General features: G+C 36.6%; 1 protein-coding gene across 2 annotated transcripts in view; it reads left to right on the top strand.

Annotated features, from left to right (window-relative positions):
* The window catches only part of LOC106871560 (cleavage and polyadenylation specificity factor subunit 1), a 101,418-nt gene that overhangs the window by 29,105 nt on the left and 48,069 nt on the right, over positions 1 to 24,244 (top strand). For both annotated transcript variants that reach the window (XM_014918065.2, XM_052968705.1), the window contains exons 17-25: positions 1,641 to 1,784; positions 1,918 to 2,059; positions 5,820 to 5,995; positions 6,643 to 6,797; positions 7,420 to 7,515; positions 8,824 to 8,902; positions 10,977 to 11,086; positions 14,636 to 14,753; positions 16,629 to 16,862. In XM_014918065.2, the coding sequence (XP_014773551.1) occupies positions 1,641 to 1,784; positions 1,918 to 2,059; positions 5,820 to 5,995; positions 6,643 to 6,797; positions 7,420 to 7,515; positions 8,824 to 8,902; positions 10,977 to 11,086; positions 14,636 to 14,753; positions 16,629 to 16,862 (1,254 nt within the window). The remainder of the gene's footprint in view (positions 1 to 1,640; positions 1,785 to 1,917; positions 2,060 to 5,819; positions 5,996 to 6,642; positions 6,798 to 7,419; positions 7,516 to 8,823; positions 8,903 to 10,976; positions 11,087 to 14,635; positions 14,754 to 16,628; positions 16,863 to 24,244) is intronic.

The raw sequence follows: 24,244 nt of genomic DNA, 5'->3' as shown, positions 1-24,244 counted from the left end.
CATGTGGTTAGACATCCTAACCACATGCCTGTTGTACCTCTCCATGTGGAGAAGTAGTGGTTTTATCTGTAGTAACTCCCTGATCTCTGAGTTATGCATTCTATCAAGTAAAGTTACTTCAGCAGCCCTTTGGAACAATCACTTCACTGAAATCTCAAAGCTACAAGATAATGCATGATTAATTCAAAACAATGTGAATAAATAAGCATTACATTTGACAGAATAATGTGAATGCGAAAGGGTTGATAATATATGCCTCCTTCCAAAAGACGTACTCCCATAGTACCATGTTGTCTGCTAATATTAACCAGCTGATCATACTCTTATCAATTTTGACTTCACTTCCTCCCCGGCCGGACATTTCAATGCACTTCATAAAAATTATATGAAAAGGAGAGGTGACAACAGGATTCCCTGGTAGAGTTCACCTACTTTGAAAGGTTTTGACTAACACCAGTTATCCAAACTCAGATACAGGGATATGTACAGGAAATTGCTTCAGTTGGTCTTGCTGACAGCTGCTTCTAATAAGATCTGAAGAACATGTCTGAGGACTCTGTTCCATGACTATCAGAGGAATAGTGAGCTGTGAAGATGGATGGGTGTCATAAAGAATGTATGTAAACACCAGATAGCATTTTACCTGTAGTTTTACTGATTCTGCCAGTATGTTGCCTTGGTTTGAAGTATCACAGGTATTTTACTGCCAGTTTACTGAACCAAATTTTAACATCAAATTTGAAGCAGTTATTAAGCTACAGCTTGCTTCACACACTGACACACACATTGACTTACTGTTATCTTAGAGTCCCTGTAGATCTTACATTAAGAAGGGGACATTGATGATACATCATCCTAGTACAAACTCAACCTGCATCACATGTGAACAAATTCTCTTCCATATTAGCTGCTTTCATAACATGGTTTATAATATGATATTTTTCTGTTAAACATGTGTTGCATTGTTTTGAACCATTATGGAATAAGGTGGTTAAGTCCAGGATAGAGCATGTAGTATTTGGCGGCTTCATCTTTTATTTCTTTATGAGTAGTAAGGTAATTTTCTTGTAGGATTTGAAAGAGCTCAGTATAGTCTGCTCCCCGTACATGAGCTTTTCAATTTTATGGTAAACCATATGTATATCTCAAAGTTATCTCTAGCTGATTTTAACAATGCTTAAAATATTTATTAGATGATTGAAAAAGAAAAATGTACATATCAAAAGGAAGTGTTATAACACTATTCCACATATACAAAAACAGCCATACCAACAATCCATCATCAGCTACCCCACGGATATCATTATAGTTTCGACACCTGGGCAGTATCATTCAATTTGGTGGTATCAACAGCACTAAAATAAGTGTTGTTTGGGAACAAACATACCAAAGAAACCACAACTTTCAAACACATTTACCCTATGTACAACAGTATTGGTAACTAAATTCAATAAGTAAATCAATAACCAACTCCTAAATATGTAACTAAACAGCAACCAAACCTTTAAGTCATACATTATATTCAAGTAATTTACGAATATTAATTTCTAATGTATGTTATTTCTTACCAAGTTCATATGAAATGAAACTGGTTTTTGAACTGTATAAGATAGGAAAATTTTTTTTCATTTCATTCTTAGTTGAAAGATGAAAATGAAGAGAAAAGCGATGAGAAAAAGGGTATCGGTGAAGATGTAACACAAAAAGATGGTAAAGCAATTTCTGAAGAAGATATTGAAGATGGCCATACATTTTTAATATTAAGTAAAAGTGACTCTAGCATGGTAAGTCTTTTATATTAGTTTTTTTTTCTTTCTGTTGTAATTATTTTGGTTCTGTCATTTACTTATGTAGTAATTTAAATTAACTGAATTATGTTTATTTACATTTTCTCTTATCTTGTATTAATCTTTCTAGATATTACAGACCGGTCAAGAAATTATGGAACTCGACCACAGTGGCTTCAGCACACAAACACCAACTGTATTTGCTGGGAACATAGGAGATAATAAATATATTGTTCAGGTGTCTCCTATGGGAGTACGTCTTTTAGAAGGAGGTTTGTACTGTTATAATTTATAACAACATTCAGATTTTATTTTAAATATTTAAGCACAGGCATGGCTTTGTGCTAAAGAAGTTTGCTTCTCAGCCATCTGATTTCAGGTTCATTCCCACTGTGCATTACCTTGGGCAAGTGTCTTCACTATAGCTCTGTGCCCACCAATGCTTAGTGAGGGAATTTGGTAGATGGAAACTTAAGGAATCTCATAGGGTGTATATGTGCATGTGTTTATTTGAATGCTTACTATCTGCTGTGTACTATGCTACAGATGGTGACGACACCTTGTAGTTAGGCTGCAGCCAGTGACAGTTGTTGGCGTTTTTCGTTAACGAATCGTTCACTAGATCTACACTTGGAATTTCTCTGGAATAAAACTTCTTTTTTATTTGAAAAACAGATAAGGTTTTTGTGACAGGAAGAGCATCTTGCCTTAAAAATCTTGCCTCAGCTATCTCCCTGTTTAACCATCACTAGCATGGGAAACAGACATTATACATTTGATTGAACAAAGGAGTTGCTGCTTGATTTTTTTCAAACTGAACTGTTCAAATTTAAAATTTAGGAATTTAAATTACCTGATACCACCACCACCACCTCCTCCATCGTCATTTACCATCCAGTTTTTCAAGCTTGCTTAGGTCAGACAGAATTTACTGAGGCAGATTTTCCACAGCTGGAAGCTCTTCTTGTCACCAATCCTTGCCTTTTTCCAAGCAAGGTAATATTTTCCCATGACCAGACAAATTTTTCATGGAAGACTGAACAGCCTTGCTTGTATGACAATGATGCTCATTTCTAGACAAGGGCACACACAGGCACATACACTCATTCACTCACTCACACATATACACATGTATAATGAGATTCTTTCTATTTCTGTTTACCAAATCCACTCACAAGGCTTTGGATGACTTAGGATTATAGAAGACAGTTGCCCAAGATGCTGCACAGTAAGACGGGACCCAAGGCCTCTTGGTTGGGAAGCAAGCTTCTTAACCACCCAGTCACACACACATACCTGACAGTTAAATATAAAAAAAAATGAAAAAAGGCATGATTGACTTTTCTTCACTTTAGGGAAGGAATCTAATGTTAAATCATGTTCATCATCATTTAGTGTTCATGCTCTATGTTGGCATAGGTTGGACAGTTTGACTGGATTTAAAGTGTCCAAGGACTGCATTGAGCTCAAATGTCTGCTTTGGCAGGGTTTTTATGGCTAATGCTCTTCCTAAAGCCAACCACTTTACAATGTGGACTGGGTGCTTTTTTTCATGCCACCTGCACTAATGAGGTCACCATGTAGTATGCAAGACTGAGTCATAGGAGAGGAGTGCAATTAATTTTGGCAGGACATTGGTTGGAATCATCCAATGTCAATAGACCAGTTTGTCACTCTTAGTTTGGCAGTATTTGTATTTAACACCAAATTGCTACAGTTTGAGTAATGGTAAACTGAATAAGAAGGAAAATTATTAGCCCTTTTAACTGCATAAATCAGATATATCCATTCAAAATTTCATTACCCTTATTTGCAGAAAGCTATCTGAGGAATTATTTTTTGTTGAGACGTGTCCAGCTTATTGAGGCAACATGACTTGCAGAAAATACCAATTTTATAATTTGGTAGATATTTTGTACCGTTACTTGAGTAACCATGAAATTTAATTTCACATTTAAAGAGCTAATGTGAGGTTAAATAAGGAAACAGTGAAAAAAAAAAAAAAAAAAAAAAAAAAAAAAAAAAAAAAAACTAATTGGTATCAGTATTCAAAATGTCCCAGTATCAAATGACAGTTATAATCTCGACTAGATACTGATTGAGTCAGCAAGTTTAGCAGTAAATTGCTATTACAAAACTCAGTTTGAGTTAATTAAGAAAAATCTGTTGAAAGAGTGCTGGCTAATTTCAGAATGCAATATACAAAATGTGTAGCCATCAATCATACAACTGCATTTAAGGAAATAAAAGTTTCAGATTGTCAACATAACTGAACAGAAACAACTGTTGGAATATATTGATTGATATTCGTGTTGTAATTTTCCAACGTTTCCAAATTTCCCTGAGTATCTCTATTTCATTTTGACCACTAGAATTCTCTCCCTTGCCTTCGAAAAATTGTGACTGGGTCAGAAACTTTGAATCAGATTTTTCTATGAATGGTTGCTCTTATTGTCATCAACCCTTACCTATTTCGTAGCACAGTAATATTTCTCTTAGTCTGTCAAACAACAAACAACCTGGACATACTTTCATGGAGAATTGTAAACAATGGGGATTCTTTGATTGTGATCAACATGCTCACGAAGAGAAGAATACACACTCACTCCTTCTACTTACAAATTTCTTTAATTTAAAATTCTTTTCAGCTCCTTTAATAAGTGCTTCCTTGATAGCCTTACAACAGAAAATATGAAATGGTGTTAATGGTGGTATAACTATTTATTTCAACTGGTGCTGTCAAATATCACACACATATTGATTTCATGTTTCTAGTTAAAGTGCTGTTTTGGTTAAGTTATATCTAGTCTCAATTTTGTTGTTGATATGTCATTGTTCCTTTCTTTCTTGTCAATTCTTTCCAAGTTTATAGGGTTTCCTCATCACTTTTTTTTTTACTGCTTTTGCGGATTCCCCACGATGCTCTGTCACCATCCAAATCTATTGTTATGAATTTGAATTGGGAACTTGAGTCATAGTGAACCTTTCATTTGTTGATTACACAACTATAGATGCCACCCCTATGGATGTGTTGCAGTTACTCTCTTGATAGAGCTTGGTGATTCTGACCATTGATCTGGGATTCCTCCACTCAGCATCAATGTAAGAAGCACCATTGCCTTAGTTGTGCTCTTCCATTACCTCTTCACAATCCACCATGTTGCAGTCCCATGACTTCAACCTTGTCACTTGATTATTCCATAATATATGCATATGTTGTTTTATGGTATATACAAGATTTAGTTCTTTTTCGTCCAGTTGCACACAACTGCCTTATTATGAACCAGACACTCTTGAAGAAATTCATGAACCAATGACAAACGTCTATTTGACTGTGTATTCTGGTAGAATTAGCAGCTAAATCTCTTTGAGTCACATCATATTGTCTTAGAAAAGGACATATTCGTTAATGTAGTCTGAGGGTCAATGATCACAACTGGAATATCATTGATCATTGGTCTGCTCAGTTAGGTTTGATCTTGGGTTTAATAACAACTACCTTGTGAAATTGGTTTCTAGTTTTAGTCATAGTAATTGCAAATCTATTTAAATTTTGTACTTACTTAAGCCCTTCACACCATAAGGAGGTCAGCAACGACTTTTCTCCACTGTTCTGGACAGTTTTTTTTTGCTTCTCATCAGTTAGATTCTTCACAAGTGCTGATGTCATGAAAAAGGCACCTAGTACACTCTGTAAAAGTGGTTGGCATTAAGAAGGGCATCCAGCTTGTCAGTTCATGTTGAACCAACACATGCTGGCATAGAAAAAGAGATGTTAAATAATGATGAAATACTTTAGATCATTATTTCTTTCATAGTAACTGTTGTAGGATATCTTATAGAAACTTGAATAAATTGAATTATAAAAAAAAAAGGATGATCAATTATTTTCAGTTTGTTGTCTTGGTAAAAACAATCTAAGACTTTCACAAAGATAAAAATCTCACTTATACTGTTAAGGCTTATACTGTTTAGGCTAAAATAATTTTATGATTTGTTTACTTTTAATATTTATGAAAATTTCTTTTACAGTTAAACAACTGCAACATATTCCCATTGATGTGGGTTCACCTATTGTTCACTGCTCTGTTGCTGATCCTTTCTTGTTGGTTATGAGTGAAGAAGGCCAGGTGGTGTTATTGTCCCTAAGAGCTGACAACTTTGGTAGTGGTGTCCGACTTGCAGTCACCAAACCACAGTTACAACAGGTAAAACATCATTGTCAATGTCATCATCATTGTTGTCATCATCATCATTGTCATCGTTACCATCAACATTTAGTGTCCACTTTTCTGTGCTTAGATGGATTAGATAAAACTTTTTGAGGCAGATTTTCAGCAGTTGGATGCCTTTCCTGTTGTCAACCTTCTCAGGTTTCCAAGCAAAGTATTATTTCCCCATAGCTAGACATGTTTCTCGTGGAAGACTAGAAACAAACATCATAGCTTGTATGATGATGATACTCACTCACAGCCTTCTCATGATGTCAAGACTAGGGTACACACACATGCACATACATACGATGGGCTTCTGTACAGCTTCCATCTATCAAATTTAATTCACGAGGTATTGGTCAACCCAAAGCTATAATAGAAGACACTGGTTCAAAGTGCCAAACAGTGGGTTAGAACCTGAAACCACATGGTTGAGAAGTGAAACTTGTAACCATGTAGTCATGCCTATACCTATTTCATTTCTCTTTCATTTTTCCTTTTCTTCACTTTATTTTCTTTTTCCCTTTTGTCCTTTCTTTTCATTCATTTTAATTTATATATAATTAAAAATCTGGAATTTCTACTCCTCAAAATAATAAAAATGCTTTAACTGCAAAAACAATGTATTATAACTATTTCAGAAAAACAAAATCATCAGTTTATGTGCCTATAAAGATCTCAGTGGGTTATTTACCACAACAACGATCAAAGCCGATACATATTCTGCAAACCCACTGGAATTTACCAAAGTACACAAAATACCAGAAGAACGGTTATCTAGTAATCTCACTTGCAGGTACTTACTTGATTCTCTATTTTTCAATTGTGGGTTTTTTTCACTCTGTCCTTTTATTGAATGGTCACATAAAGATTATTTTAGTTTTAGTGGAAATGTTGGTTTCAAATTTTGGCTCAAGGCCAGTAATTTCAGAGGAGGAGGTAAGTTGATTACATCAACCTCAGTATTCAATTGGTACTTGTTTTATTGATCTTGAAAGAATGAAAGGCAAAGTCAACCTTGGCGGAATTTGAAATTCATGTTAAAATCTTGGTAACTAATCCTGAATTCTAATGCCATTGTAAAAGAAATTCAAGTTCTATTTCTAATCAAATGTTTTCTGCTTTTTGGTTACTCAGTGTTAATTTTGTTGTGTTTTGAATTTGAGCATTTGCATGTATGTGTTGGAATAAATATGTCTCTGTTGGCGTATGTGTATGTGTGTATTAACATGTGCTTTTGTGTGTTTAACATGTTTGTGCATATGTGTTTACGTGAATGTGACCATTTATGTGTATATTCATGTGTGTACGTGTGTTTGAAATAGTACATTGAAATTTATATGATTTACCAAAACGTTATTTTTCCCCTATTATTTTCATGTTTGTAACCTTTTTTATTTTATTTCCTCTCTCTCCAGCTTCATTGATGATGAAGATGAATTACTGTATGGAGAATCTGAATCTGTGTTTGGGAAAACTGTAAACAATAGCAATAAACATGCTCCTAAACAGAGGTAATAAATCATTTGATAATGACTATTTGGAAACTTCAATTAAACTGATTGAGTATACATATATCAGGTAGTTTCTGATAAGTCATAAACATAAGTCTGATAGACATATTTTGGGTCTCCAGAATTTATTCATTGAATATAATGAGTCTGTTGATTGATTTTTAGAATGTTAGAGATCAATCTAGCTGTATCCAGTTTTAAACTAAGAGCTACCTATGACAAAGCAGTTTGTTAACATAATGCTTGAATTAGCTATTCGTTTACTAAGTTATTTTTCTGTCTTTAAATTTGTTATTATGCTGGACCTTTTGTCACTTTTAGAAGATAATTAGGCATCTAGCTATGTTCACATTGCCTGTATTGAACTAGTTATGTTAGGATTAAAAGCAAGAAATTTATTTAGTGCTAGATAAGTTGAAAGCAGAAATGAACATGGTATAGTCTTGCCAGTAATGGACAGAGGTTTCAACTTCTGTCTTCAGTAATATGCTGTGTATCTGACAAAAGCATTCAGCTCTCACTGGCCCAATTCTAGCAATAGATTAGTTTTGTAAGGAGTACAAATCTATAAGCTGTGTCATCACTATAATTACTGAGTGTTAGCATACAGTACTTATTTCATATCTTCCCACAGGCTAATATTGAATATTGATGGTTCTACCAGCAACACATAAAAATGTTCTTTTCTTTTAGCCTTTTACTTGTTTTAGTCATTGGACAGCAGTCATGATAGGGGCACACACCTTGAAAGCTTCAGTCAATCAGATTGGCAATTGACTCCCCACCCCTAGCAGTGCTTATTTTAAGCCTGGTACTTTTTCTGTCAATTCCTTTTGCTAAACCACCAAGCTATGGAAGCATAAACAAACCAGTACCATTTACAAGCAATGGGAGACAAAGACATGCATGCACACACCAACATATGTGTGCACACACACACACACACACACACACACACACACACACACACACACACACGACTCCTACACTACCAACTAAATTCCCTCACAAGGCATTTGGCCAACCTGAGGTTATAGTAGAAGAACCTTACTCTAGGTTCTGTGGTGGGACTGAACCTGAAACGATGTGGTTGCAAAATGAACTTCTACAGAAAGCATCTTAGCTTTAAACTCAGAGAGCGAGCCTGTAACTCTATATGTGCTTATGATTTAGTGAATTTGTTAAGTCTGATATATTTTCATTAAGAAATTTTGTTTACGTTACCTTCTAAAATTTTACTCTTACTGTAATTATTGCTAATTAGTGCAGCTCATTACATTGATTGTTTTCATTTCATTTCATCTTCAGTCCATCTGATATCTACCAAAAAAAAGAAATAAAAGCTTCTTATTGGGTTGTAATATGTCGGGAAAATGGTGTACTTGAGGTGAGTTTAAACATTTAGTTTGAGATGCGTAATTCCATAAGGCAATGAAACAGGGTAGTGCTTTGAAGAGTGAAGTGATTTCTGAGGAATGAGCTGAATATGACTGTGAAGTGGTACATTATGTGAAAGAAGATGAATGGAAGTAAAATCGAAGACATGGTTGGTCATCAAAGTCATTAGCTGGTGTAATTTTCTTTAGTGGATTTATTAAAGGAAAAAGGGAGCCTGGTGTAACCATCTGGTTCACCAGTCCTCAATCAAATTGTCCAACCCATGCTAGCATGCAAAGCAGACGTTAAACGATGATGATGATGATTTATGACCTTTTTCAGGGGTTTCCAGGGCTGGAAGGGAGGAAATTATCCTTAGACCAGACATCTAGCCTGAACACTTGCATCAAAATGGATTCCACTAAAAGCACCCCAGTCATGTAATGGTGTTATACTGAGTAATCCAATTATTTCTGCATAAAAGATTAGGATGCTGGTATGTTTGCTTCCCAACCATGTAGTCTTGGGTTTAGTCCCACTGTGTTGCGCCTTGGACAGTCCTTTATTATTGTCCCAGGCTAACCAAAGCCTTGTGAGTAGATTTACTAGAGGGAAACTGAATAAGGGCCATTGAATCATCATCATTGTTTAATGTCTGCTCTTCATGCTGGCTTGGGCTGGACGGTTTGACATGAGGGAGCTGTTCAGACTCCAACTGTCAGTTGTGGCATGGTTTCTATGGCTGGATGCTCTTCCTTATGTTGACCACTTAATGTATATATGTACAGGGTCTGGTGAATATATTGTTGTCTAAATTATGCAAAAATGAAAATAACACTGACGTATCATTTTAGCAGATATATTTTCCAAAATTACATAAAAATATCTTGAAATACTAAAGAGTAAATTTATTCAATAAAATTGCCATTGGCTTCAACCACGGCCTCTGGATAACTTCAGAATCTCCTGCAATTCTTCTGGACGGTCTCCTTGTTTAAGTTGGTGAATGCTGTCATAATCCTTGCTTTCAGTTCATCTTTGATGTTACAAGGAGTTTTGTTGGCCTCTCGCTCAAGGGGGTTGCAGTCTGGGAAGTTAGGTGGCCAGATGTTAGGAGTGATGTGATTGCAGAAATTGTCTGACAGCCATGACTGGATTCTCCTGCTTGTGTGGCTTGGTGCAGGGTCCTGTTGCCAGACATAGTCTTCCAGTAGCCACCCTCTTGACCTAGGGCAGCATTACCTCCTCCAGGCACTTGATGTAGGCCTCCATGTTGAGTCTGAGGCCGTGTGGGAAGATGAATGGAGGCATAATGTCACCATCACTAGTGATCACTCCAAACACCATGATGTTAACTGGAAGTTTGATTTTTATCACTCTCGGTACATGTTTTAGAGACACAGCAAGCCAATATTTGTTCTGTGTGTTCACCATCTGTTCATATTGGAGCTTCCGGCACAAATGCCAAGCAGTACAACATGTTTCCAAATTTCTGGCAGAGTGAATTGCATCATGGTGATGTTTTTCTCACAGACAGTGCCCAACTGACCATACTATAATGTGTAGTCGACAAAATCAAAAGCAAATAATGCACATGCACGAAATTAAAAATATAAAATGGTGACAATTTACTCATTGCACCCTGTATGTCTATGTATATATGTGTGTTTGTGTGTACCCTTGTCTAGATATCATGTGATTATTGTAAAAGAGCATCATTGTCATACAAGCAAGCTTGTTCATTTCCAGTCTTCCTGGAGAAACATGTCTAGCTATGGGAAAATAGTGAGGGTTGGCAATAGGAAGGGCATCCAGTTGCAGAAAATCTGCCTTAAATTTCATTTAATCCATGCATGAATGGAAAAATGATGTTAAATGATGATGTATAAATATGAGAGGATGATATTATGCTTTGTTGTGGTGGTATACTTTTTGTAGAATCTTTTCTTTTGTTTTGATTCTATTTGGGAAGGGATCACTTTGCTTCCTGTATACCAGTGTTGCTCTTTGTGTTTGTTTTTTTTTGTCTATTTCAAGTGTGTAAAAAAGAAAAATCAAGAAGTATCTCATTATTTTCTTTGCAGATTTATACCTTACCTGATTTTCGAATGACCTATTATGTAAAGAATTTTCCTATGGGACAAAAGGTTTTGGTGGACAGTGTGCAAATGACAGAATTATCTGTAAGGCCTAGGTATGTAAAATGCTGTGTCTCTTCCATCCTTAAGTTCTAGGATAGTTTCCATTTATTATGTGAAAAAAAAAAGCTTGTTTCCACCAATATATATATATATATATATATATATATATATATATATGTGTGTGTGTATATATATATAATCATCATCATCATCATTTAGTATCTGTTTTCCATGCTGGCATGGGTTAGATGGTTTGACTGGATCTGGTAAGCCAGAGAGCTGCAGCAGGCTCCAGTGTGTTTTGGCTTGGTTTCTATGGCTGGGTGCTCTTCCTAGTGCCAACCACTCCACAGAATGTAGTGGGTGCCTTTTACATGTCACTGGTATGGGTGTGTTTTATGTGTTTCCGACACTGGCTACGACTACAATTTAACTTGGCTTGAAGTGTCTTATCAAACAGCAAATCGACAAAGGTCTTGGTCACTTGTCATTGTCTCCATGAAATTCAGCACCTGAAGATCTTACATCATTGCCTTGTCCCATGTCTTCTTGGGCCTACCTCCTCCACAGGTTCCCTCTACATTTAGGGATTGGCACTTCTTTATGCAGTTGTTTTTTATATTAATGTTTTCTGAATAAATTATATAATTCTTTTTCTTTTGAGGTAATATTCTTACATCTACCAAATTATAATTTAGAGGCCGTCATCATCATCCTAATCAGGATTCAGTCAGGCAACTCGCCCAGACCAATAAATCATATTAGTTAATCAATAGCTGAATGTCTCATCTGCGGTTGCTGTGACTACAAATGATAGCAGTAGATTGCTAACTAAACTGGTTGATCCTGGCCATTGACAGTTTGTTGACTGTTCATCTGCTCAGCATTTAGTGACATTTGCCATTGGCTCAATAGTTCATGTCTGCCATACTGCATCCCATGATTTCAACTTAACTGTGGCTTGGGTGCTTATAAGATGTGAGGCTTTAGCAAGGTGCCATCCGTGATTTGATTGATCTGGGGCTGTTTATTCCCATGTTTACAGCTGACTTTATTTACGTGCTAATTAACTCAGATCTGGGACCCTGACAGGTGCTAGTACTCTGGGTCAGAATAGACCTGGGAACAATAATAGTTAAGAGGTGGTTCTACACTCCCACAAATCTTGGAACTCCTGAAACAGACCTCAATACTAGATGCAATTTAAAGTCATCCCAAGAACATAAGAAGATTTAGAGATTATAATGATTTATTAATTATGCATGATAGCTTAGTCAAGTAGATTTAACCCTTTAGCTTTTAAACTAAATATTCTACTTGTTTTATGTTCAAGCAAGCAAGATCCAGCCTCTCATACTTATACAATATTATTCAAAATATAAGCAATCAGATCATTGAAATCTGAAAGGGATGAGATTATATGAGGTGGTTTCAAAAAGTTTCCAGACTAGTTCTGTAGCATGCCAACAGATGACAGCACACAGCTGCGTGTGCAGTGAGAGCAAGCAGTGACCTTCATCGATGTGTTTACTTCACAAGTTGTAAAATTTCTGTTTTTCTGATCACATGTATGCTGTAGCCTGCGATTTTATCATGGACAGGAACAAAACGCCAGTGTGAAATTTTGTGTTAAACTTGGTAAGTCTGCTACAGAGACATTGAAATACTTTGACAATCTTACGGCGATGAGGCAACAGGTGGTACACAGTGTTTCGAGTGGAACAGGCACTTCAAAAGTGGAAGAACATCCTTGGAAGACCTGCTACAAGCATCACTTATGGAAATGTGGTATTGTGCATTGAGAATTTGTCCCCCAGGGCCAGACCATCAATTGAGAGTTCTACTGTGACGTTTTGAAGTGTTTGAGGGAGGACATTTAGTGAAAGCGACTGGATCTGTGGAGCGCAAAGAATTGGATTCTTCATGATGACAATGCACCCTGTCACCAAACTCTCCTCACTCACGAGTTTGTTGCCAAAATCAACAAGGTATCATTTTTGCACTTGTCCTATTCATCAGACTTATCACCTGTAGACTTCCATCTCTTCCTCAAGATGAAAATGCAGCTCAAAGGTCACTGTTTTAACACTGTTGATATCCAGAGAGAATTGCAGCTCAAAGGTCACTGTTTTAACACTGTTGATATCCAGAGGGAATTGCAGAAGGTCCTTGTCTTGCTTATGGAAAATGACTTCCAGGCTGGATTCCAAAAGTGACAGGAATACTGGGATGGTTGTATTGCTGTATAAGGTGACTGTTTGGAAGAAGATGATGTTGGAAGAAGGTGATGTTAAAACTTAGGTAAATAAGTTATTTTTTATTAAACATAACTAGTCCTGGAACTTTTTGATTCCACTTCATATATGATGAATTCAAAGCAATATGGAGAAATAAGCATTACATTTGACAGAGTGATCTTCAGATTACTCTGTTAAAGAGTTAAGTGTGTTGCCTTTTGATATAATTTGCTGCAGGACAAAAACTATCTATTGATCAGTAAGTGAGAGGTATCAAAACTTATCCATTTGGGCTGCTTCATATTTTTTAATATTTGTTTATTTCACATTGCTCCAGTTCACTCGGCTGTAGAAATGAGTTGCAACATCACTGGTGCCAAGCTGTATTGGTCTTTGCCTTTCTCTTGAACAACAACTGATATGCATGGGTGACTGCTGATCTTCCACAAACAATTTTGCCTGGACTTGTGCCTTGGAGGGGAACTTTCTTGGTGTAATCCCATGATCATTTGTGACTGAAGGGGTCTTCCTTCAGTCACAAATGTCACCGCATATAAGTGTAGGGATGGCTTGGTGGTTAACAAGTCTGCGTGAGAACTATGTGGCATAAAGTTCATTTCCACTGCATGGCATCTTCTGCTTTAGTTGACATCTTCTACTATGGTTGCAGACTGACTTATATTTTATAGAATTGGTAGATGGAAACTGAAAGAAGATTGTCATGTTATGTGTTTTTTGTCTTCCTCTTGTTTGTGCATATATTGAAAATTAAATCGCTGTTCCTACAGACAGTATCATTTGCTTACAATCTTTTATGAAAATGTATTTGGCCTCCGAGGTGTTCATTTGGTTGAATAAATGACTGGCAAATATTACCTTTCTTGGAAACAAGGGAGGGTTGGTTATTGCAAGAGCATCTAGCCACAGGAAATCTACCTCAACAAGTTTTTGTCTGACTCATCTTACTCATGCAAGATGGAAAAATGAACAATAGAATAATGATAATGATTTCTATTGAAATATACTACCTTTATGTTTCAATTAATTTTGGAAGGATTTCGTAAAATAAGCAACTTCTTCGTAATGCAGCCTATGTTTGGAACATAAGTTAACAAAAGGTTGTTATATAAAAAATTGTTGGATGATCGTAATGTAAATATGAAAATTTTAAAATGGATGTTTTTTTTCTTTGTGTAATTGAATTAAAGGTCGTCTTAGTTGAGTTGGTGTCAAAGGATTAAATACACAGTCATGTTTTGATTTATTTCCGTTTATTCAGATAAAAAAAAAAATGACCTCATTCACCAAATCCAAACAAACTAACAACCCCCCCCTCCAAATAATCGTTTTCTTTTTCTTTTGCAGTATGAGCAATACTAGTAGTAGTAGTGACCGACAAGAAAAAGTTATTGGTGATATGCCAGTTATTAAGGAGCTTCTGTTGGTTGGGCTTGGTTGTCGCAATTCACGGCCTCATTTATTGGTAAGCTAAATTTTACTTCTCTAGTGTAATACATTCATCATTCTCTAATATGATAAAAACCTCTCTACATGTTTAACGAATGACAGTGGAGGCTGGCATTTACAACAACTGCTGTAATTATTGTAGGTAAGTGTAAGTACCTTGAGAGAAAAGTTGAACCTAAGAAGCATCAGTTGTGGTATGCGAGAGAGACGATTGCGCTGGTATGGTCATGTGGCGAGAATGGATGAGGATAGCTGTGTGAAAAAGTGCCACACCCTAGCAGTTGAGGGAACCTGTGGAAGAGGTAGGCCTAGGAAGACCTGGGATGAGGTGGTGAAGCATGACCTTCGAACATTGGGTCTCACCGAGGCGATGACTTCTGACCGAGACCTTTGGAAATATGCTGTGCATGGGAAGACCCGGCATGCCAAGTGAGACCTAAATCCAAGGCCTCTGCCTTATGTGTGCCTTCCTTCATTGGACACTAAACTCCGCTTGCGAAGACCTGTTGAGGCAAGTGAAATTGAAATCGAACTAAATTCGACGACTGGCACCCATGCCAACGTCTTCTCCTTCATTGGACACAAAACTTGGCTTGCGAAGACCTGTTGGGGCAAGCGAAAGTAAAATCGTGATGGCACCTGTGCCCAGCATCGCCATCCTGGCACTTGTGCCAGTGGCATGTGTAAAGACATTCGAGTGAGATTGAGCGTGGTCGTTGCCAGTACCACCTGACTGGCCTTCATGCCGGTGGCACGTAAAAGCATCCACTACACTCTCGGAGTGGTTGGCGTTGGAAGGGCATCCAGCTGTAGAAGCTCTGCCAAATCAGATTGGAGCCTGGTGTAGCCATCTGGTTCACCAGTCCTCAGTCAAATCGTCCAACCCATGCTAGCATGGAAAGCGGACATTAAACGATGATGATGATATATATCCTTCTCTTTTCACTTCACTGTGTCCCTGTAATTATTTTCTTCTGTTCCTCTTTCCCTACCTCTCTCTCTTCTCTCCCGACATGACTGGTGTTCGGCCAAGCCTGATCTTTCTTTCTTGGTTCGGCTGTCGTCCATGCAACATCTATATTCCTCCCTGTGCCTGTGAAATCTTGTATCCCTGCCGTAAAGCTTTATTTCCACACGCGCCAGCTTAATTTAATTTGTCCATAGTCAAAAGACACTTGTTTTTATGTCCTGTTATTTGTATTTGTGTAACATTCTCCGTTTTTTTTCCCTACCTTGTTTTCGTATACATTCGCTGCTTTCTTTCAAGGGATCTAATACTGTTAGCTTAGTTTTTCCTTGGGGCTGGCCAGATTGGAGCAATCTCGAGTATAACCAGCCAAAATTGCAAAGATAATCTGGAACTCGACTGAGGAAAGAAAACTCCAAATCACCTCTTCTTGTTTTCTTTGTATTGTCTATTTGGATGTTTTGTTGTCCCTTTTTTGTATCACCTAACTGTCTGGATTTTTTGTGTTCTTGTCCCATTTTGTATTTTATATATATATATATATATATATACACACACACACACACATATATATATATATATATATATATATATATATATATATATATATATATATATATATTTCTGTATATTTCTCATTTTGTCTTGTTCTGGTGCTTAGCGAAGTTTTTTCTGGAGAACATTATTTTTCTTTGTGACTGGGTTGTTGCTGACCTCTTTCTAGCATATTGGATGTCCACCTAGTGGTCATCCCTTATACATGTGTAATACAATTTTCTCTGAATTTTCAGATTTTTTTATATGGTAGGCCACTTGGTTTTAAATTGAATTAATATTAGATTTATCACCCTATATATATCTTTTTTTTTCCAAATTTCCATAATACATCATTTGATTGTTTTTGCTTTTATATGTATTTTCCAGGCTCGAGTAGATGAAGACTTGCTATTATATGAAGCTTTTCCATTTTACCAAACTCAAATTGATAACCACTTGAAAATCCGATTCAAGAAAATACAACACAATCTTATCCTCAGAGACAAGAAATCATCTCGTGCGCGTAAAAAAGGAGTGGAAGTCACTGAGGATGTCGGTATTCTGAAAGAAAGCCATGTTTGTTTGATGCGGTACTTTGAGGACATAACTGGTTATTCTGGGGTAGGTTAATAAATAACACTGTATAATGAAATTTTTCCTTTTTTCCCTTTGGTCAGTAAGTGTTATTTCCTACCTGCTTCTATCTAGAAATCAAAGGAAAAGACAACTATTCCCTTCAAATTTTGCTTTTGTGACCAGAACACCAATGTTTTGAGACTGACCTTTTTTTCCATTACATTTCAGACAGATTCAATACTGAGTGGCTGAAGCAGAAATATCATTATAGTAAATATTCTGCTCGATACCACAGATTTACTTGTCAGTTACTTGACCTTAACCACTTAAGCATGTCCCTTAGTGGCTGACAATATGTGCATCTCTGATGATGAGCAGGAGTAGTTGGGGAGCATCAGATCCATGTGTTGAGAGGGATTGGTTGGGGTTTGAATAAATGTAAGAAAAGCAAAGTTTGATGGAAATATTAGCCATTTTTCATATTTTCTAGGGGTAAGCAAATAAGAAATAACAGTTGCTATCCAAGGACGAAAATCATGTGACACAGTGTAGTCCTTATGAGTTATTGCTGTCGTTTATTTTTGATTGAGGAGACAGTTCTGACCATCCCTTATTTTGACTAGAATATCCAAAACCTTTCTTTTTATTTTTTTAAGACAGTAAAGGTGTAACTTGAGAGAAATATTAGTTTCAAATTTTGGCAAAAGGCCAGCAATTTTGGGGAGGTGCTAAGTCAATTAAATTGACCCCATTGTTCAACTGGTACTTATTTTATTGACCCTGAAAGGATGAGAGGCAAGTCAACCTCAGTGGCGTTTGAACCCAGAATCTAAGGATTGACAAAATGCTGCTAAACATTTTGCCCGACATGCTAATGATTCTGCCAGCTCGCTGCCTTACTTGAGAGAAATATTGCTGTTATCTCTAGCAGGTTGTATGACCATGCAGAGATGCCTTCATTGTCTTGTATCTATCTTTACTGGTTTTTTATCAACATGTGCATTGTCTTAAGCTCTTTAGCTTTATATCCAACTAGCTAAATATTTTCCCCGGTTACTGCTGTTCATATTTGGATTAGTAAACAATAAATATGTCGATTTATTTTTTTCTTGTAATTATTTCAAAATATCTATATTTTATTAAAAAATATCCAAATTGTAATGATAATAGAATTTAGAAATGAAAATCTGTCAATCTTGAAGCACCTCAGAGTAAACAATATTCATTGTGTAATTTTTTGTGCAAATGAATAAATTGTTGTTGCTTCCAACTCATGAGCAAGCAACATAGTTTTGGCTGTAGGAGAAGCATGTAGTAGAGAAATGAAATCCAACTGCTTTGAGGGATTGACCCTGAGATTTGTTAATTGAAATACCAAAACTTAGTTTGACTAGAAACTGAAGCTTGTTAAATTCAAATGGAGTATCTGTGGGTATGAGAGGAACGCATAAATTTTCACTTCATTTTCTTTGTCAGTTGTCACATATATTTTTATGTATGTGTAAATGTATGTCTGTGTACCCAACAAACACACACACTCACAGATATATACACATTCATATACAAAATGTGACATAGTTGTTGAATTATTCACTTAGTTGTCTATAGTAGTTTTAGATAAAGTGTTATATTGTTTTAATCCAAATCATCATCATCATCATCATCATCGTTTAACGTCCGCTTTCCATGCTAGCATGGGTTGGACGATTTGACTGAGGACTGGTGAAACCGGATGGCAACATCAGGCTCCAATCTAATTTGGCAGAGTTTCTACAGCTGGAAAATTATCACACATACACTCACGCATACGTACACTCTCACATACATATACTAAGACAGACACACACAGACATACATTGATGCACACCTCAGGATAACACTCTCTCTCACTGAATATCAACGTCATCATCGTTTAGCGTCTGCTTTTCATGCTGGCATGGGTTGGACGGTTTGACTGAGGACTGGCAAGCCAGGAGGCTGCACCAGGCTCCAATCTGATCTGGCAACGTTTCTACAGCTAGATACCATTCCTAATGCCAACCACTCTGAGACTGTAGTGGGTGCTTTTTATGTGTCTCTAGCACAAGGGCCAGTCAGCCGACACTGGCATCAATTGTGCTTTTTACATGCCACTGGCATGGGAGCCAGACAGGCAGCATGGCATCAACCATGCTCGAACGGTGCTTTTTATGTACCACCAGCACGAGAGCTAGTCAGGCAGCACTGGCATCAACCATGCTTGAATGGTACTTTTTACATGCAACCAGAACAGGAGCCAGTCAGGCATTGCTGGCATCGACCACACTCGAATCATGCTTTTTATGTGCCACCAGCCATGTGCGAATGCTGCTTTTTACGTCAGGCAGCACTGGCATCAGCCACGACTATGATTTCTCTTGATTCAACAGGTGTTCTCAAGTACAACATATTGACTGACAATTGAAGGATACTTTTAAATGGGCTGGTTATGTGACACTGGTATCAGCCATGGCTACGATCTCACTTGGCTTGCCAGTACTTCTCAAGCACGGCATATCTCCAAAGGTCTCGGTTGCTTGTCATTGCCTCTGTGAGGCCCAACGTTCAAAGGTCCTGCTTCACCACCTCATCCCATGTCTTCCTGGATCTATCTCTTCCGCAGGTTCCCTCCAATATTAGAGTGTGACACTTCCTCACACAGCCATCCTCATCCATATGCAACACATGACCATACCAGTGCAGTTGTCTCTCTTGCATACCACATCTGATGCTTCTTATGTTCAACTTTTCTCTCAGGGCACTTACACTCAGTCATGTATGCACACTGACATTACACATCCAGTGAAGTATACTAGCTTCATTTCTTTCAAGCCTACGCATGTCCTTAGCAGTCACAACCCATGTTTCACTGCCGTGTAGCATGGTTTTTTGCACACATGCATTATACAGTCTACCTTTCACTTGAGCGAGTGGCCCTTTGTTACCAGCAGAGGCAGGAGCTCTCTGAACTTTGCCCAGGCTATTCTTATTCTAGCAGCTATGCTCTCAGAGCATCTACCCCTTCTACTGACTTGGTCACCTAGGTAACAGAAGCTATCAACTACTTTTAGTTTTTCCCCCTGGCATGTGATGGAATCTGTTTTCTGTACATCCAACACTTTAATTGTCTCTCTTACTCTTTAGATGTGTGTGTGTCAGTCATCACAAAAATGTATGTATACTCACACATACATACTCTCACATACACTCACACACATATACTTGTCAGTCATCACATATGTATATGTATGTGAAGATGTGTGCATTTAGTTCTCTAAGGCTTAACATAGGTAACAAACACGCAAACACACACACTCCAGACACATACATTCATCTACACATGTGTATGTATGTGTAGATGTGTGTGTGTGTTTAACTCTCTGAGGTCTAACGTACATAACAAATGCACAAACACACATACTCACAGACACATACACACTCATATTCAAAACTGGAACGTGGTGGTGGTGGTGGTATAAAATGTCCTTTATTATAGTTGACTATAGAAAGATTAATTTTAGATAAACTGTTATATTGTTTTAATCCAAATATGGGATGTAATACTATGACCCTGTAAAATTTGATTTGATTTGGTTGAGCCGTTTGAGAATGCACAGGAAACAGATAGAAAGACAAAGAATTTTATATATAAAGAGATAAGGTTTCTTTTATAAGCTTAGTTTTTAAACATGGAATTGATTATTATAATTCAGACTCATAGTTTAAATGAAATATTTTATTAATTTATCTATAATAATAAACATGAAATTCTGTCTGTCCATCCGTCTGGGACCCCTGTATCTCAGTCTACATTTGCTTTGCATAGACATATTATACCTTTTTGGAATTGGGATGATTCCGGAATTGAAAATTTGCCCTTCATATGGTTCTTGAGCATCCGACATTGTGATCAAGTTTGGATGAGGATTTGTTATATGCTAACAATTGAAAATTCAAATTTAAAAGAACTCCAAATATTTGTGAACTTCAAGTTTTTCATTTAAACTGAATTTAAAGTAATACCATATTGGCAGGGTACCAATAAATGCTTTATTATCATTGCTCTCTTTAGTTCTGGGCGGCAAGTCCAGTTAGTTCTCTGCAGGAGCTAGCTTAAAAGTCCACACAGAGTGCGGCTTATAAGCTAGTATTTTAATAAGCGTTATGTTTTGAGTTGAAGTTTTAGGTAAAAAAATTTTAAGATAAATAGCATTTCTGTTGAAATATACTGCATTTGTTTCAATTAATTTTAAAAATAATGAAGAATGTAGTAAAATGCTCTACATCTTTATTAAGCTGATGTAAGTAACATGAAATTAATATAAACTTTTGATAGAAAGTTTTAGATTAGATCACTTTAACCCTTTAGCATTCAAATTACTCTGTCAAATGTAATGCTTGCGGCATTTTGTCCATCCTTATGTTCTGAGTTCAAATTCTGCTGAGGTCAACTTTGCTTTTCATCCTTTCGGGATTGAGAAATTAAACACTGGCCAAGTACTGGGGTTGATGTGATTGACTTACCTGTGCCTATAGTAGAAAGGATTATCCACAATGCTTTGAATTAATCATGCATTATCTTGTAGCTTCACGATTTCAATGATGTGATTGTTTATTTTTACAATGACATTATAGGGTAGGTGTGAGAGGCTGAATGTGGCCAGTTTGAGCATAAAACAAGTGGAATAGTTTGGCCAGATATGGCCAGTTGAAATGCTAAAGGGTTAAAGTGTGAAGTTTGTATCATAGAACTATGGGTGGTCTTAGGTGGGATGGTATTAAAAGAGTTAGCTCATGAAAAAACTGTAATGGTATGCTTAGTTATGTTGCAGAGAAAATGTCCAACAATACACCCTCGAGAGATGTATTAGTTGAAACTAATTTTTCCTTTTTTTTTTCTTTGGAAATTAAAAAAAATTTTTATTTCATTACTGATGGAAATTTTTTAAAACTTTGTGACAGAAAATTCTGATCAGTATTTTTTAGCTCTTTCCCATGAGGAAGTAACTGTTTTGGAATATTTCTTAAATACTTTTCCTGTTTCTTTTTTATCTTTTCATTTATTCAAAACACTAATTTTTACTTTCTTTCATTTCTTTGACAAATTACTAGGTGTCTTTATTAAAAAAATAGCTTAGCTGTGTGGTAAGAAGCTTTCCAACCACATGGTTCTTAGTTCAGTCCCACTATGTGGCACCTTGGGCAAGTGTCTTCTACTATAGCTTTGGGCCAACCAAAGCCTTGTGAGTGGATTTGGAAGTGTCGTGTATATATGTGTGTGTGTGTCTTTGTCTGTGTTTGTTCCCCCATCACTACTTGACAACTGGTGTTGGTGTGTTTACATCCCTGTAAATTAGTTGTTCAGCAAAAGAGACTGATAGAATAAACACTAGGTTTTAAAAAAATAAATCCTGGGGTTGATTTGTTGGGCTAAAAAAACTCTTCAAGGCAGTGCTCCAACATGGCTGCAGTCAAATGACTGGACCAATTTAAAGAATAAAAGAATATGCCTTTGATATTTATGTACAATTGGACATCATAAATGCAAAATGCACTTTTAATTACCTATTTCTAGGATTCTGTCTAAAAATTCTTTTATAATTTTGGCACAAGGCTAGCAATTTTGAGGAGGCAGGGAAGACAATTATGCTGACCCACTGCTCAGCTTGTTGTTATTTTATCAACCTTGAAAGAATGAAAGGCAGAGTCAGCCTTGATGATGTTTGTCCTACTGTAAACAATCAGGGAAAAACCCCATCAAAATCTATTTAGTAATGTAAATCCAATCTTTTTGCAAACAGTATAGGTTGTTGCAGTTCAGCCCAGGTGGAGCAACTTAAGTTAGTGAATTTTTTAATCTTACAACCATACCTACACCCATGATTGAAGGCATTTTACTCATGGCCATTTCACCTATTTTCAGATGGTATTTAGTGCCACATTGTGCAATGTATCCTTCCTTTTGTAATATGCTAGAGTGTGGTTCAGAGAGAGATTTGGCTGCTATTTTGTAGTTGGTTGATAAGCATGTAGTAGCTGTCTTATTGCCTCAGTATAAGCAGTTAAGTGGACTGCTTTTTAACTCTGATTTCAGTTGTATTAGATGGACGAAAGACATCAGTTTCTAGATTCAGTGCTAGTTTATTACAAATAGTTCTTTGTGTTGGTCCATTTAGAAATTAGAAATATATAGCTTGATAAGGGATTAAAGGAAATACATGCTGTCAGCAAAATAGCAATACTTTAATATTCAAAATGATAGTTTTATGCATTATTACATAGTGATTTTTGCCTCCACAGATACAAAGTAGAAAATGAGATATCTATTGATTTTTAAATTACACCATTCTTTATAGTTTAATAGACTTAGGTAGTATACACATTTTTTCTTTTACATGAGTATCATATACTTGTTTCATGTACCCTATAGAATAACCTTTTGTCTGGAAAAAGAGAATATTCTTGCTTTTTGTTTACAGTCATTTAGATGTTTACCAGTTTTTGCAGACTTTGTGATAGCTCGACTTAGTAAAAATAGCAGACAAATACCTCAAATTACTTCTGTTTTAAAAAAATAGAGAACATGTTAGGCAGTATAGTCCGTCATCATCATCATCATCATTTAACATCTGCTTTCCATGCTGGCATGGGTTAGATGGTTTGACATGGAGCTGTCCAGCTGTCCAGACTCCAAATTGTCTGTTGTGACATGGTTTCTATGGCTGGATGCCCTTCCTGATACCAACCACTTTACAGAGTGTGCTGGGTGCTTTTTGCATGCCACCGGCATGGGTACATTTACACAGCACCAGTGTGCGTGCTTTATATGTGACGCTGGCACCTGAAAAGACAATATGTCTGTTTAGACAAGGCTGACTTAGGAAAAAAATAGGCGTCAACAGCAACACTAGCTGCAGTGGCTATCACTCATTATTCTTATCAGTAGAATCACTTTAACTTTACAATAAATGAAACATACCTCCTTGTTAATAACCCCATTTGATTAATCGGAAATCCGATATTTTTGAGATATTTATATGGGTTATGTTTGATTGAATTATCCCTATGATATTCGCCTTTCACCCTTTGTTAAAAAGATGAAAAGTGAAGTCAACACCGGAAAGAATTGTTCTCAAATTGTAGTGGCATAAAACTGAAATATTTGTAAAGTAGTTTTACTAGTACCCTATTATTTTTGCCATATATCCTAGGTGCAGGTATGGCTGTGTGGTAAGAAGTGAGCTTCCCAACCATAAGTTTCTAGGTTCAGTCCCACTGCAAGACACCTTGGGCAAGTGTCTTCTACTATATATAGCCCTAAGCTAGCTAAAACCTTGGGAGTGGATTTGGTAGACAGAAACTGAAAGAAGCCCATTGTATATGTATGTGTATATATATATATATATATA

The sequence above is a fragment of the Octopus bimaculoides genome, chromosome 6 (genome assembly GCF_001194135.2).
Source record: "Octopus bimaculoides isolate UCB-OBI-ISO-001 chromosome 6, ASM119413v2, whole genome shotgun sequence".
NCBI classification, from domain to species: Eukaryota; Metazoa; Mollusca; class Cephalopoda; order Octopoda; family Octopodidae; genus Octopus; species Octopus bimaculoides.
The sequence above is the reverse complement of the archived record's forward strand: the minus strand, read 5'-3'. Positions and strand labels throughout refer to the sequence as shown.